Genomic DNA, 14,850 nt, shown 5'->3' with positions numbered 1-14,850 from the left:
GCTGCTTCTCACTCAGGGCTGTTTATGCTAATGAGGGAGAGGTGGTGACTGGTGGGCGGGGCTTTCCCCCTCTGATGACACATATAAGGGGAGAATGTCAATCAGAGTGTTTCTGCAGACTGCTTTAATCAAGGATGATCATAACAAATACAATTCAATACTGTTCACTATTAGAGGCTGGCTATATTCACGCACTGCTGCCACACAACTGTGTTTAAACCCCTTGTCAAAGTGATTTTTGCATAATAGCTCTTCTTTAGCAAGCGGATATTCAATGTATGAGCAGCGTCATGCTTCGTATGTCTGTCAGACGTGCAGATGTGCTGCGCTTTACAGCTTCTGCTAAATGCCTGAGCTCTAAAACAAACACACAAGCTGCATGAAGAGATGAGCTGTGACTGTCAGAAACGCCTCGGTTTGCGGTTTGATCGGCCGTGAAGAGCCGGCACAGGTCAGGAGTCAGGAGTGTGTGAATTATTGATGATGCCGCATGTCGATGAGAATGTGAATGTGTGTGTGTGTGTGACCTCGTGATCTCTCCTGCAGAGGCAGAGGTCATGACCTTTTGATCTTCGTGACCTCTTGACCCTCAGCAGGAGACATGCGACCTTTCATCACGTAGAAGAACGTAAAAGCTTTTCCCAAAACCATACAGTAGCTGAGTCTTGCGAAAGGGATTCGCTTTAAGAAAAATACCTATTAATAATGCTTTACAATATGAATGTGTGATTGTAAACACATTATTATTAAAATATAAGCATACTTGTTTTAATAGTTAATTCTTAAACTAATTATTTTATATGTTTTAAGCCTTGGGCGGCACGGTGGCTCAGTGGTTAGCACTGTTGCCTTACAGCAAGAAGGTCGCTGGAGTCCTGACTGGGTCAGTTGGCATTTCTGTGTGGAGTTTGCATGTTCTCCCTGTGTTGCCGTGTGTTTCCTCCGGGTGCTTCGGTTTCCCCCACAGTCCAAACACATGTGCTATAGGGAAATTGAATAAGCTAAATTGTCCTTCAAGAGTTCACACTTAGCTCATGACTTACGAAAGCTTATTTGGCATGCTGTCCCGGGAGAGAGCCCTGAGCTCAAGGGATCCTCGAGTCCAGGGCTCCCTCCCTTTGCAGGGCGAGGGGAGATTGAGCTCAGGACGATCTCAGGCTTTGAGGGAAAACAGGAAACCCTGGGGAAAACGTGCCAGCTCCACGCAGAAACACCAGATGCTCAAGTAAGAAGCCCAGAGCCATTGGAATTCCTGCTGGGTGCTGGGCCGCCGAGCCACCTATTTTGGATAAAGGTGGAAGAAGGGGTAGGAGGGGGGTGTATTCACGATGAAGATAGTTGTATATGGAAAAGGAGGCTATATATAGGAACTTGGGATCCTTTTAGCTAATATGAGCCAGCTGGGTTAATCATGAGCGCGTACTCCTCTCGAAATTAGTATAAGAAATTAAACTTTGTGTGTGAACATGTTAGAATAAATAAGTTAAACATTTATGATTCTTAAAGTTTATTTATTTATTTAGTTAGCTAGTTTGTTCATTTGTTTTTAAAAGTGCGTTCGACTTTATGCAGCGCTGCGCAGATTGATTGAAATTTGTCTTAAATCAGTGCATGTCGAAATTTTGTCCGGATTGACTGTCACATGTGGAGTCTCGGAGATCAGATGATTGTTTCAGCCGGTGCAACATCTGAGGAGCGACTGCTGGAGCTGAGATGACATCACCGACAATACACGATTGGCCGAGTTCACAGTATAATAGCAACCACGTGTGTTTGGCATTTGTTTGGCACCATTTAATCAGGAAGTGACAATTTTGTTCTGTTTGGCTCTTTGGATGGAAACGCTGCTTTATTTGCACGTCTTTTATGCCATATTCCTGTTTTGTGCATAAATTTAATTCACATCTTTGGATGGAAACGGCTACTGACATACTTTTGATGAAAATTAATTTAGTAAGAAAATAGAACATAGAGTTTATAGTTTAATTCTGGTCAGTTTATTTTAGATATTTTTAACTTTAGTAACGATGTGTCAATGTGGTATTGTTAATGAACTGAATATTCACTATGGTATATTAATGACAGTTTAATAGGCATTAGTATGTAAATGTGAATGGCTGTATGTTAATATATTTGTGTTACTGAGTTGTATTTGGAGTTTTGTTTCAGTGGGTGATGTGTGTGTGCATGTGTGTCGAGCAGATGTAAGAGCAATCCATAGGAACTTTGCTCATGAATATTAATGACTTGATCTCATCGTCCAAACTGATTGGATGAAATGCAGCGACTGAGCAGAGCTTCTGACTGGTCTCTCAGAAAGACAAATGAAGCTCAAGCTCTTGAAATAAATGTATTGTTTGATAACTTCATCATGAGTGTGTGTGTGTGTGTGTGTGTGTGGTGGGGTGGTTTTGAATTGAGGCGGTTGTGTTATTCTGTGAACATACGCCAGAGCAGATGCTGCCTGTCCTGAAGATGCTGTGCATTTTTAAGATCTCTCTCTGTCTTTCTCTTTCTGTCTTTCTGAAACAATGACCGTCCGCGGGCCGATACAGCAGCCATCCGGCCTCATGCAAGTCAGTTCCTCTTCCTCCATTAGTAATTCTCTGTATGTGTCAGTGCTTCATCTGCTTTTGATGTCTCTCTCTCTCTCTCTCTCTTTCTATCTCTCGCTCTCTACTGTTCTCTCTTTCAATTTAGTCCAATTCAAAAGAGCTTTATTGACATGACCAGTCTTGCCAAAGCATTGCAGATTACATGAACAATGAATAAAATTGTAAAGTGATTACATAATATATACAGTTAAAATCAATATTTCCCAAATGATGTTGAACAGATTCAGGAATTTTTCACAGTATTTCCTATAATATTTTTTCTTCTAGAGAAAGTCTTATTTGATTTATTTCGGCTAGAATAAAAGCAGTTTTTAATTGTTTTTAAAGCCATCTTAAGGTCAATATTATTAGCCCACTAAAGCAATATTTGTTTTGATAGTCTACAGAACAAACCCCTGTTCTGCAATGACTTGCCTAATTACTCTAAATTTGCCCTAATTACCCTAGTTAAGCCTTTAAATGTCACTTTAAGCTGAATACTAGTGTCTTGAACAATATCTAGTCAAATATTATGTGCTGTCATCATGACAAAGATAAAAACAAATTTGATCATATAAATTAATTATAAAACTATTATGTTTAGTAATGTTTAGAAAAAATATCCCAGGTAAACAGAAATTCAACATGAGAGCGAATAATTCAGGACAGTAGTCTTCAACTATATATATACATGCAAAAAAGAAAAGAAATGAAAACACACAATTAGAATTTTGATAACTATGTACACAAATGACGAGAAAAAAGACTAATATGGGGATAATAAGATAAAAACCTAATAAAAAACATAATTTACTGTACAGTACTCTTTCACTCTTTTAATGTATTAAACTTTTTAATAGATAACCGCAAGTTCTGAATCTTGTTAGAGGAATTTTGATGCTTAAAATTATTCAAATGGCCATAATGAATTATATATATTTAATTTTAGATAGACTGGCGGACGGACGGACGGACAGACAAACAGACAGACAGACAGACAGACAGAGAGAGAGATAGATAGATAGATAGATAGATAGATAGATAGATAGATAGATAGATAGATAGATAGATAGATAGATAGATAGATAGATAGATAGATAGATAGATAGATAGATAGATAGATAGATAGATAGATAGATAGATAGATAGATAGTTCTAGATCAGTATATGCACTATATTCATGTGTGTGTGAGTGAGGGAGTCAGAAACGCTCTCCTCCTGTCCTCCTTCTATCTATCTTCTAGTTTCTAGTGTGCTTCTCGTGACCTCCTTCTCTCTTGCCCTGAAATCTCTCGTTCCCCCTCTCTCTCGGTGTGTGTGTGTCTGGTCTCCCTGGTGTGTAGCAGTGCGGCGTCACTCTCTGCGTCAGTGTGCCATTACGTCAGCCCTGCATCGCGTCACCGCCGAGCTGCAGATGAGCTAACGCTGCTTTTTCTCTCTCTCCCCCTTTGTCTCGTTACCTGTATGTTTAACTCTATCTCTTCCTCATGCAAACTTATTTCTCGCTGTTTCTCCTGTGCAGTCTTCGGGCACCAGTGTGACGGTGGATATCGCGGTGATGGGCGAGGCTCACGGACTGATCTCAGACCTGCTGGCTGACCAGTCGCTCGCACCCAACATCTGCAGCACCCTGCGGGCCGTCAGTAACCTGCTGAACACCCAGCTCACCTTCCAGCCCCTGCACCACCGGCCACGCCTGGGCCCCCTGCTGGCCTTCAGCGACGGACACACGTGCTCCGACTCGGAGGAGGCGCCTGAGAAAGGAGAGAGGCTGGCTATTCCAAAGGTAAGGCCACACCCCTCTCCGGTAGCGGGATTTGATTTGGTGTTAACTCCACCCTAAGACCCACCTTATGATTTGACTGGTCATGACAGGTGTTCCGGCCCCGCCCATTTTTCCATTTGCATACTTTTTTTGCATTCTATTATTAACTTAGAATACAGTTTTACTTTTTAAGTTTGCATTTATTATGATAAGTGATTCAGGATATATAATGATCATATATAAGAATCCTCTTCAATGGCTTTTCATCTCTCATCTCTGATTGGTATGTGCTGGATCAAGAAGCGGGATTAGTCCAATAGCGAACCACAACCGTCCAATCATTCAATTAGTTCCCCATGAACTAAATAAAGTCCCGTCCTACATTTGTTCTTGTTTGACAAGCTGATATCCATCTTAATGGGGAATTTAATGTTTAAACACTATAGAACTACTGAGGGAGTCATTGGCCAGGCAGATGTTCTGGCCCCGCCCATTTTCCATTTGCATTCTTTTTTCTATTCCATTCTCAAAATTTTCCAGAGATTAGGCCACACCCCTCTCCAGGTTTTGATTGGTTGTTAACTCAGCCCTAAGCCCCACCTTATGATTTGACTGGCCATGGCAGGTGTTCTGCCCCGCACATGCATTTTTTTTTTTACATTCTCAACACTTTAGAAGGTTTTACTTTACTTTAATCAATCTGTGCACAATGTTTCTTTAAATTCATTTGTAATCTTGAGTCAAAATAACTGTCTATATATCAATATCAAATATCAATATCAAATATCAAAAATCCCCTCCTCTTCAGTTCTCATCTTTGATGATGAATTCTCATCTTTGGTATGTGCTAGAACAAGGAGCGGGATCAATTCAATACAAACTACAACCGTCCAATTGTTCAATCAGTTCCCCATGGACTAAATGAGCTTTTGCTCTACATTTGTTCTTGTTTGACAAGCTGTTATGCATCTTAATAGTGAAGTAAAAACAATCAACTTTAAAACATTAACACTGAAACTACTAAGGGAGTCATTGGACAGGCAGATGTTCTGGCCCCGCCCATTTTCCATGTGCATCCTTTTATTTTCCTTTCCATTCTCAACAATTTAGAACAAAGTTTTACTTGTTCAGTTTGCATTATTTTAATTAAACTGTTTTCATTTAGAAGTGAGTTAAGTAATTTATTTAAGTAAAAATAAATATTAAATATTATCAATAAAAAATGTTTGAAAATTAAAAAAAGAAAAAAACTAAAACCCATATAAATGTAATACCCTGACTTTTGCTTAATGTGTTTTTATTTCATTATAACATTGTTATTTTATTAATATTACAACAGCATTTCTCCTTTGGATAGCCATAATGATCAAACTGACACCATTTCTACATCTGTCACGTCTTCCTGCCTTCAAATATACATTCTTCATTTTCCTACACTGTATAAAAATCCTGGTTGCCTTACATTTTTATACTGAATCAAATTAACCTTATGAGTCCATTAAACTTTATTATGATTTAAAACAGTTTGCATAACCTATCAATCAATTAGAACTTGATTAATCTATTTTAATAAGTAACAATGGACTAAAAACATGCTTTCATGACTAATTATTCACATAATTGTTTAGAGTGTAGCAACTCTCATATATAACCTGCCTTACAAACTTTCATAAGCAACATTTTCATCGTGGCGATTAAACTCACTGCTTACTGTACAAAGTGCAGGTGCGTGCCTTTGTGGTCCGGTAATATTTATAGGCTATACTACACAAAATATCATATTTTAAGGTGATAACTTTATAAAACATGAAGACAGACTCTTCGAAGCTTAATTGTAAAATCAGAAGCTTCAAATGTAAATAAAACAAGAAAAAAATTGTTTGGTACAGTCTTATTTGGCAATTCTAGTAGTTATAGTTGTAGGTAGTTCCAGTGTTAACAAGTGAAGACTTTATTATGAAAGAAAGAAGACTTAAGACTTAGTTCTGTGCATTGGGTGTTGATTGGATATAGAGTGTGGGCGTGGCATTCAAATGTGTGTGGGCGGAGTTATGCATTCTGAATAACTGCAGATTCCCTGAACACAGCATGTGGTTTTTACTGGAAGATGCGCTTCTGATGACACATGACATTCCTCAATTAGTTCAGCACAAGCAAGAATTCAGAGTTCATACCTATAGGACATCTTGTCCTGTGGGTTGTGGAGCTTAGCAGGTCAATTAAGCTTAATTTTGTCCAAATGAAGGTTTTTTTCTGCATCATTTTTTTATTTGACATTATTGCTGAAGTGTAATTCATAAATGGCCTGTGTTATCATGGTGGAACCGGCAAAGACTTTGAGACAAAGGAAAAAGGCTGCATTGTGTTTAATGGTTTACTGCCAACACACACACACACACACACACACACACACACGTTCCTTCCTCATTCACGCCAGCATGGCAGGTCTCTAATGTAGCGGACAATGACGCACATTCTCACAGAAGGCTTTTAATGTTTCACCAGCACTGCAGTTAAAAATGCATGCCGGCACTTAAAGAGTAGGTGAGGCAAAAGTCACTATCCGTCCCGCTCTTTTCCCAGGATGCAGTGCTCAGCAAACAGCACCAGGAGATGTTTATTAAAGCCCATTCATTACACCTGGCCCATATGTAGGTCACAGCGCGCTACGCTCTGATAGTGAGCAGAATTCACAGCGCCAGCCTCTGTTATTTTTCCACAGCGTATATAATGTGATATTTTGGCGGTTTGAAGAAAAACACACGAGCCGGTCTGGTTCTTTAAGCAGCGTTTTTATCTGTCAGTCGCGCAGCTGTGTCAACAGCAGAACTATCAGAATAAAAACGCCATGAAGTGATTTCGCTTTCATCGACGGTGACACGATTTAGAGAAGGTCATGAGGAAATACTTGCGGCCTGTCTGAGTGTCCAGTTTGGCTGCGGCGCATTAACTGTGGCCTTAACAGGAAACACCTTATTTTTTGTTAAATACCAAATCACTTTTTCTGCATAATATAAGTCTGAAACAAAGAGAAAACTACTTTTCCTGAGGTGTTGTAATTGTGCCCATTGAATGTCTATTTCTAAACATGCTCAATTAAATTCCAAATCACTTTCTCTGATTCTTTTTTAGTCAAAAACAAAACAAAAAAGCTACTTTGCCATCTTCCCATTCACCAGGTGAATATCTATTTCTGAACATGCAAAATTACATGCCTAAATCGCTTTCTTTGTAAATTTAAGGTCAAAAACTGCATTCTCTAAAGTTTTACATTTCTGCCCATTGAATGTCTATTTCTGAACATTAGAAATTCAATCCCAAATCACTTCCCCTGTATATTTCAGGTAAAACAACTCTTAAAGGTGTTACGTTTCTGTCCATTAAATGTCTATTTCTGAACATGCAACATAGTTTGTGCAGGTCAGAAAGTGTAAACCTTTGAGACATTATACATGCATAAGCTGCGCACATTTAAGATGAAAAGGCCGATTCCAGCAGTATTTTCCGACTTGAGGATTTGGAGCGAGTGCATACCTTTGTCCCAGACATTTAAAATGCTAATCTATTCAAGAACTAATAGGAAAAGAAAGTTGTTGAACTCAACGGTTCACTGCACTCTCAGGGCCCGGACTATTCCCTGCAGGTTTTGTTAGCTTTTTTTTTTGTGGACGCTTGTTCCTGACATGGGATTACAAAAAAAAATGCAAAGGTAATTCTGAGTTTATATCTCACTATTCTGACTCGATTCTTCGTTTACACCTTGCAGATCTTAGTTGACATCGTGCAATTCTGAATTTACAGCTCATATTTTACTTTACATGTTGCAATTCGTAGCTTCTAAATCACACTTTTCTGTTTACATCACAATATTCATAACAAATACACTCCATGAAACATGTACACATATACATAACCTATATGATATAATTCTGCAGGTTTTATATCATAAAAAGGCATGTTTATATATATAATAACTTATATTTGAGTATAACTTTCACTTCATTTGTTGTTAAACTTGAATTTAATTAAATAATAATACAATTAAATATATTATAGTTGTGTTTTAATTATTATTTTGTTGTAAGAATAAACAGTATTTGATACTAATAATTGATAATTGTGAGATCAATACTTGCAATTATTTCAGAAGCAAGCTTCCAATATAAAAAGACCCTATATTCAACTTTAATAAAACTATTAACTATACAGTGTAGCCATAAGCCAAGCAAGATTTATAAATATCAATTATATTTCTGGAGTATTTTCACATCTCTTGGTGTATGTGTGTGTGTGTGTGTGTGTGTGTGTGTGCGTGTGCGTGTGTGTTTAATGTGTAATCACTGGTGTTTTGCTGTAAAATGACAAAATGATTACCAGTGAGAACATTCCTGCTGTGACCCACAGTTGAGTGTGTGATTTGAACTCCCTGTAGGAGGCTAGTTGCACAAAAATGCTCAAAATTGATGCTGGGAAATTTGCACATACCGTTTTAATGAAAGGGTGTGAGGTCCTGCGGGGAATGTGTGCTTTGCTCTGCTGTTTCCCGTCGGTGGTCTGAACCGGTAATAGATTATCAATTTAAACACAAATGACACATGAATGTACGCTGTGTTTCATTGGTAGTTCACTCAGAGATGAAAATTCATTAATCTGAATCTCATGTAGTTTCATCTTCAGAACATGAATTAGGGTATTTTAGATAGACAGCAACAGTGCCAAGTCATTCAAAGTTCAGAAAAGAATATTGCCAAAGCAGTCTATGGGATTTCTGTGGTTCAGCTGTAATCATACGATTCTCCAGAAATACTTTTGTGCACCAAAAAAGCTGTAAATGCAAATCTGCTTGCCTATATCTTCTCTCCCTTGTCAGATAATAAGTGCGTTTTTACTATGGTCAGTACCACATATTGCCATTAGAACAAGCCATGCACCTCCATTGGAAATAATGAACTTGCGCCCAGAAAAGACGCAACACCTGCAGTTGATCTTGCGCAGACATGCTGGATTCACCTGATTTGTTGACCAATGGGTTGCGGATCCATTCTTTGGCAGCTTGTGGGTCCTTCAGTGGGCCTTATCCCCTTTGCAAAGAAACTTTCCAAAGACGTCTGTTTCTTACTCATTTTGCAAGCTTGTGGGTTCAGTTTTGGTGCTCTAGTCAAGAGCATACACTCATTTCTCAAAATAAAAGATTTTTCGAAATAAAAGATCGTTCAGACTCAGATAATAAATAAAACAGAAATAATTGATGTTTTCTTGTGCGGCCTGACACCAATTGATTCACGGACCGCTACTGGTCCGCAGCCCGGGGTTACTACATTGGAGTATTACCTGTAGTAAACACACATTGTAAGACACTGCATGTGAACAAAGTCTTTTTTACAGCTTCTTTGGTGCACAAAAGTGTTTTTGGAGCTTCGTTTGATTATAATTTAACCACGGAGGTCATGTGAACTGATTTGACAATATTTGGTTCATTGTTTTTACATTGTCTTTGTTTTTAAAGCCAGTTTATCTTAACATCCAGTGGTAACACTTGTGTCTAAATACTAATTCCCACTATTAATATTTGGCTTATTACTTGCCCGTTACTACGATATTGATTGTTTATTAGTACTTATAAAGTAAACATTCTGCATGATCTTACCTAAACATTACTTAATTGCTATTAATATTAAATATTTTTGATAAATAATAATTGATAGTCGACCCAAAACTGAAAATCCTGCCAGCATTCACTCACCCTTCACTAGCTTCCAAACCTGTTTGAGTTTCTTTCTTTAGTTTTGAAGAGAGATAAAAAATCGGTAACCATTGACTTCCATAGTTTTTGTTTCTCCAACTATGTATGATAATGGTTACAGGCTTTCCTTAAAGTATCTTCTTTTGTGTTCAACAGATGAAACTCATAAAGGTTTAATACCACTTGAGGGAGAATAAATAGTGAGTAAATGTTCATTTTGGGGTGAAATATCCCTTTAATAAGCAGCCAATTAGGAGTTCATTAGGGCAAAAGCCATAGTTTATAGTTCATTAATAGTGAGATATGTATCTTAAAATAAAGTGGCATTTTCTTGACTGCTTTGGGACAAACTGTAGACTGTAACTCCACGCTGTCATGAAGATGGTTGCATCCTGATTGGACGAGACTTGGCTCACAGACGCCTTAACGTTGAACCTCCGCAAAACTGACAGTCTGTCTGCATGAAAGAGTCATCCAGAGCACCATCTCCAACATGAGTCCTGCTACAACACATGCAGTCAAACATCTCCCTCCCAACTTCAGCTGACAGCCGTTCCTGCTGCATTAATATCACAGATGCTCTCATGTTTGTGCCTATAGACTGTTGAATGAGCCATATCTGTGTCTGGGAGGTGCTGGTGGTCTCCCAGAATGCGCTGGGCCTGTCGTCATGAGCGGCCGGTGGGTGGATTTTGGTTTGGGGGTGTCTAGATTTGCCCTCTGGTTCTTTACAGCACAGCATCTAAAATATTCATGCAGCTGTCAGGAGTGTTTCTCCACCGGCCTGACTCTCGGGGTAATGCACAAACTTTTTGTGCACTGTTGTGCTATTTGTTTTTTTGTTGTTGTTTTTTATGTTCAAACTATACTTAACCAGTGCAGAGTTTGTGCATACCTGATGTGCAGTCTTGCTGCTACTGTTCTTCAGTTTTCGTAACCCATTGAACTGACCTAATTAAGGAAAAAAATAATAGATTTCAATTAAGAGAACTTTAATAGATTTAATATTCTCAGAATACAGAAAGACACCATTCATTCATTTATTTATACAGTAATTCTATATACATTTATTAATTATCCTATCTATATATCTGTCTGTCTGTGTGTCTGTCTGTCTATCTACCCGTCCATCCATCTATCCATTCATGTATCTATCTATCCGCCCGACCCTCTGTACATCTTTCTGTCTGTCTATCTGTCTGTCCGTCCGTCCATCCATCCATTCATCCATCCAGTTTTCCATTTATATGTATATATGTCTGTCCGCCGTTCCATCTGTCTGTCTGTCTGTCTGTCTGTCTGTTTGTCTGTCTGTCTGTCTGTCTGTCTGTCTGTCCATCCGTCCATCCATCCATCCATCCATCCATCCTTCTATTTATGTATCTGTCTGTCCACCCGTCCCTCTGTACATCTTTCTGTCTGTCTATCTGTCTGTCCGTCCGTCCATCCATCCATCCATCCATCCATCCATCCACATATCCATGCATCCATCCATACATCTGTCTGTCCGTTCGTCCGTCCATCCATCCATCCATCCATCCATCTATCCAACCATCCATTTTTATGTCTGTCTGTCCGCCCGTCCGTCTGTCCATCTGTCTGTCTGTCTGTCTATCTGTCTATCCATTCATTCATTCATTAATTCATTCATTAATCAATTAAATAATTCATTTATTCATTCATCCATACATCTATTTATTTATCTGTCTGTCCGCCTGTTTGTCTGTTTGTCTGTCTGTCTGTCTATCTATCTATCTGTGTGTCTGTCTGTCTGTCTGTCTGTCTGTCTGTCTGTCTGTCTGTCTATCTATCTATCTATCTATCTATATATCTATCTATCTATCCATCCATTTATATATCTGTCTGTCCGCCCGTCTTTCCATCTATCCACCTATTCATCCATCTATCTTTTGGACCAGGGTATTTATGGAGCATGTCGGATGTCATACATATTTCTTGTAAAATTACTTCATTAAATATGTAAAACAAATTATTTACTCTATTCTTTTTTTCTCACAGATTTTTTGGAGCTACATGTAGTTAGATATAGTTTCAGATAAACATGAATATGTTTATTGCAACATAAAACACTTTAAATCAAAAAATAAAAGTCTACATTTATGCAATTGAATACATATGTAGGTTCTATAAATGTTGACCTTAATATAATAAATTAATTTAATAATTAATTGAATAGCTCAAAATAACTCATATAGTTTTAATATCATAAAATTACACTCATATAGTTTTAGTTTATATATGTTCCAGGTATTATATTTATCCATATATATTATAGTTGTATCTTATATTCCACTCATAAATCTGTGCATTTGTCATTGTGTGAAACACAAAAGATAAGCAAAAAAAACAGAGCTATTTCCAGAATGTACATTTTTGCATGAGCTGTTTCTCTAATGTCGAGTGCATTATATTCCATATGCATGTGCCAAATGATCCAAGCCTTCTGATTGGCTGAGATCTTGTGATGTAAAGCAGAAGAGCATTGATGATGCGTTTCTCCAGGGTCTTCCATCTGTTCTGTTCCCATTTCCCAGCTGGGGAAGAGCTCAGTATTCCCTGATGGAGCGCTGTCATCTGCCGCCCTCAGATGTTTGGATCGCTCTCTAAATACACACACACACACACACACACACACACGCTCGCTGAGATTTACATCATTTACGTAAAATGCAGTCCAACTTCAATCTAAACAAGTGCTTTGTTTAACAGCAGTGCTGCCAACAAGTGCACATTTGGCTCTGGGCTTGTCATACACACGTGGCTTTATTCCGTCTGGTCAGTGCTAATTGATTATAATTGGTGATGTGACTTTTGACAAGCTTCAAAACTGACCTTAGCTGAGAATTTGTGACTCTTAAGTGTTTTGCTGCGCTGTCAGCTGTGTTTTAGTCTAAACTTGATATATGTTCTCGTTGAATAACAGCGTTTGAGGAGGAGTTTGCATCCAGGGCTTTTGAGACGGATTTCTTCCACGTGGACCACCACCACCTCCGCCACAGGCCTGCCAACCCTCGAACCCGGGCCGGTCCGACGAGACCGCAGCGCCAGCATCAAAGCACCTCACGATGGCCCTTCCAGCAGGTAAACAACAGCACAGTCATATAAATGAACTACACCAACTCGCTTTGAGGAGAATTGCAACAGGAGAACAAGATCTCTTTTGGTGCGCTTTCATCACTGCAACATTCTTGGTTCTTAATGAAAGTGGGTGGAGCTAAAAAAAATTTGATGCAAATTTCTCACTGCTACACTCAGATTGGTTCATAATGAAATTGGGTGGGACTAAATATCTATTGCACCACATTGCTTACTGCCACGCTCTGATTGGTCTTAGTGAAAGTGGATGGAGCTAAATAATTATTGATGCACTTTCTTCAGTGCGACATTCTGATTAGTTCTTAATGAAAGTGGGTGGAGCTAAATATCTATTGCAGCACATTGCTCACTGCTACACTCTGATTGGTTCTTGGTAAAAGTGGGTGGGCATATATAATTCTTGATCCACTTTCCTCACTGCAACTTTATAATTAGCTCTTAATAAAAGTGGGTGTGGCTAAATATTTTTGATTTAAACTTTCTGATTGGTTTTTAATGTGGGTGGAGCTAAAGAATTACTGATGCACATTGCTCACTGCACTCGGATTGATTCTTAATGAAAGTGGGTAGAGCTTAAAAATTCTTGGTGCTCTTCCCTCAGTGTAACTTTCTGACTGGTTCATAATAAAGCTGGTGGGGCTAAATGTTTCTGATTGCAACTTTCTGATTGGTTCATGATAAAGCTATTGGGGCTAAATGTTTCTGATTGCAACTTTCTGATTGGTTCTTAATGAAGTGGGTGGAGCTAAATATTTTTTAATGCACTTTACTTACTGGAACTTTCTGATTGGCACTTTACTGAAATGAGAGGAACAAAATATTTCTTTTGGTGTGCTTTGCTTACTGCGATGACTGGACAGAGCAAAATATTTATATGGCCTAGCTACTTTTTGGGAGTGGGTGGAGCAAATGCATATTTATTGGGCTTTATGTTGCGTATTTTGTGGTTGGTGCTTTTTGAAAGTGAAGCTAAAAAAAATTTGGCAAACTTTTCTTACTCCAACTCTGATGGACTCTGACTTGAAATTTTCTCTACAGCATCATGGGTAATGTAGTTTTTTGTCATGGATTCCACTATTGCAATAACACAATTGTTTTAAAAATAAATTATTGTGAATAGCTCAACATATACTATTAGTGAACAACCTCAGAGCTTTCAGCTGGTCTGTCTTTAAAAGTTGATTAGTGATTGTTCAATCAGTTTCTCTATTGGGAGAATTAGTGGTGTGTTTTTTCATTCCAGGACCTGATGTTGTAATTTAAGTCCTTTAACAAAATGTCCATACTAAAAAAAACAACTGGTTTCAGGACAGTGGAATTAATAGTGCTAAAAATGCCCAATAATAAACAAAACTATCACTCCTGCTTCATTCTATTCATTGCTTTAGCTTAATGTTGGAGGTAATGAAGCCTATCTAAAATGTTGCCAATCGAAAACAGTAATTTAATCCTAATTATCATTAATGCCATAATGGCTATATAATATCATGCTTTGTTCTGGTCTAAAACAATCATGCTTGACAATGAAGTCAATTCCTGGGTGGATATAGTCAATTCCGTTCTACATTGTTTGGCTTTTAATTATCTGGTGTTTTTTAATTTAAAAATAGTTCATTTAAAATTAATTGCAC

The 14,850-nt window shown here is 38.2% G+C and overlaps 1 protein-coding gene across 12 annotated transcripts in view; it reads left to right on the top strand.

The window, feature by feature from the left end:
* pde3a (phosphodiesterase 3A, cGMP-inhibited) overlaps positions 1-14,850 on the top strand; it is a 121,545-nt gene that overhangs the window by 76,092 nt on the left and 30,603 nt on the right. For 8 of the 12 annotated variants that reach the window (XR_012401709.1, XR_012401708.1, XR_012401707.1 and 5 more), the window contains exons 3-4: positions 4,117-4,380; positions 13,047-13,204. Coding sequence is in view for 7 of the 12 variants with exons in the window: in XM_073946872.1 (XP_073802973.1) it covers positions 4,117-4,380; positions 13,047-13,204 (422 nt within the window). In the remaining 5 variants the exon portion in view is untranslated. Of the gene's footprint in view, positions 1-2,555; positions 2,577-4,116; positions 4,381-13,046; positions 13,205-14,850 lie in introns of all 12 variants that reach the window. The other 4 variants (XM_009299997.4, XM_009299994.4, XM_068220715.2 and 1 more) reach the window with 2 other exon arrangements.

The sequence above is a fragment of the Danio rerio genome, chromosome 4, assembly GCF_049306965.1.
Source record: "Danio rerio strain Tuebingen ecotype United States chromosome 4, GRCz12tu, whole genome shotgun sequence".
In the NCBI taxonomy this organism is placed as follows: domain Eukaryota; kingdom Metazoa; phylum Chordata; class Actinopteri; order Cypriniformes; family Danionidae; genus Danio; species Danio rerio.
This window is presented reverse-complemented; position numbering and strand designations above follow the sequence as displayed.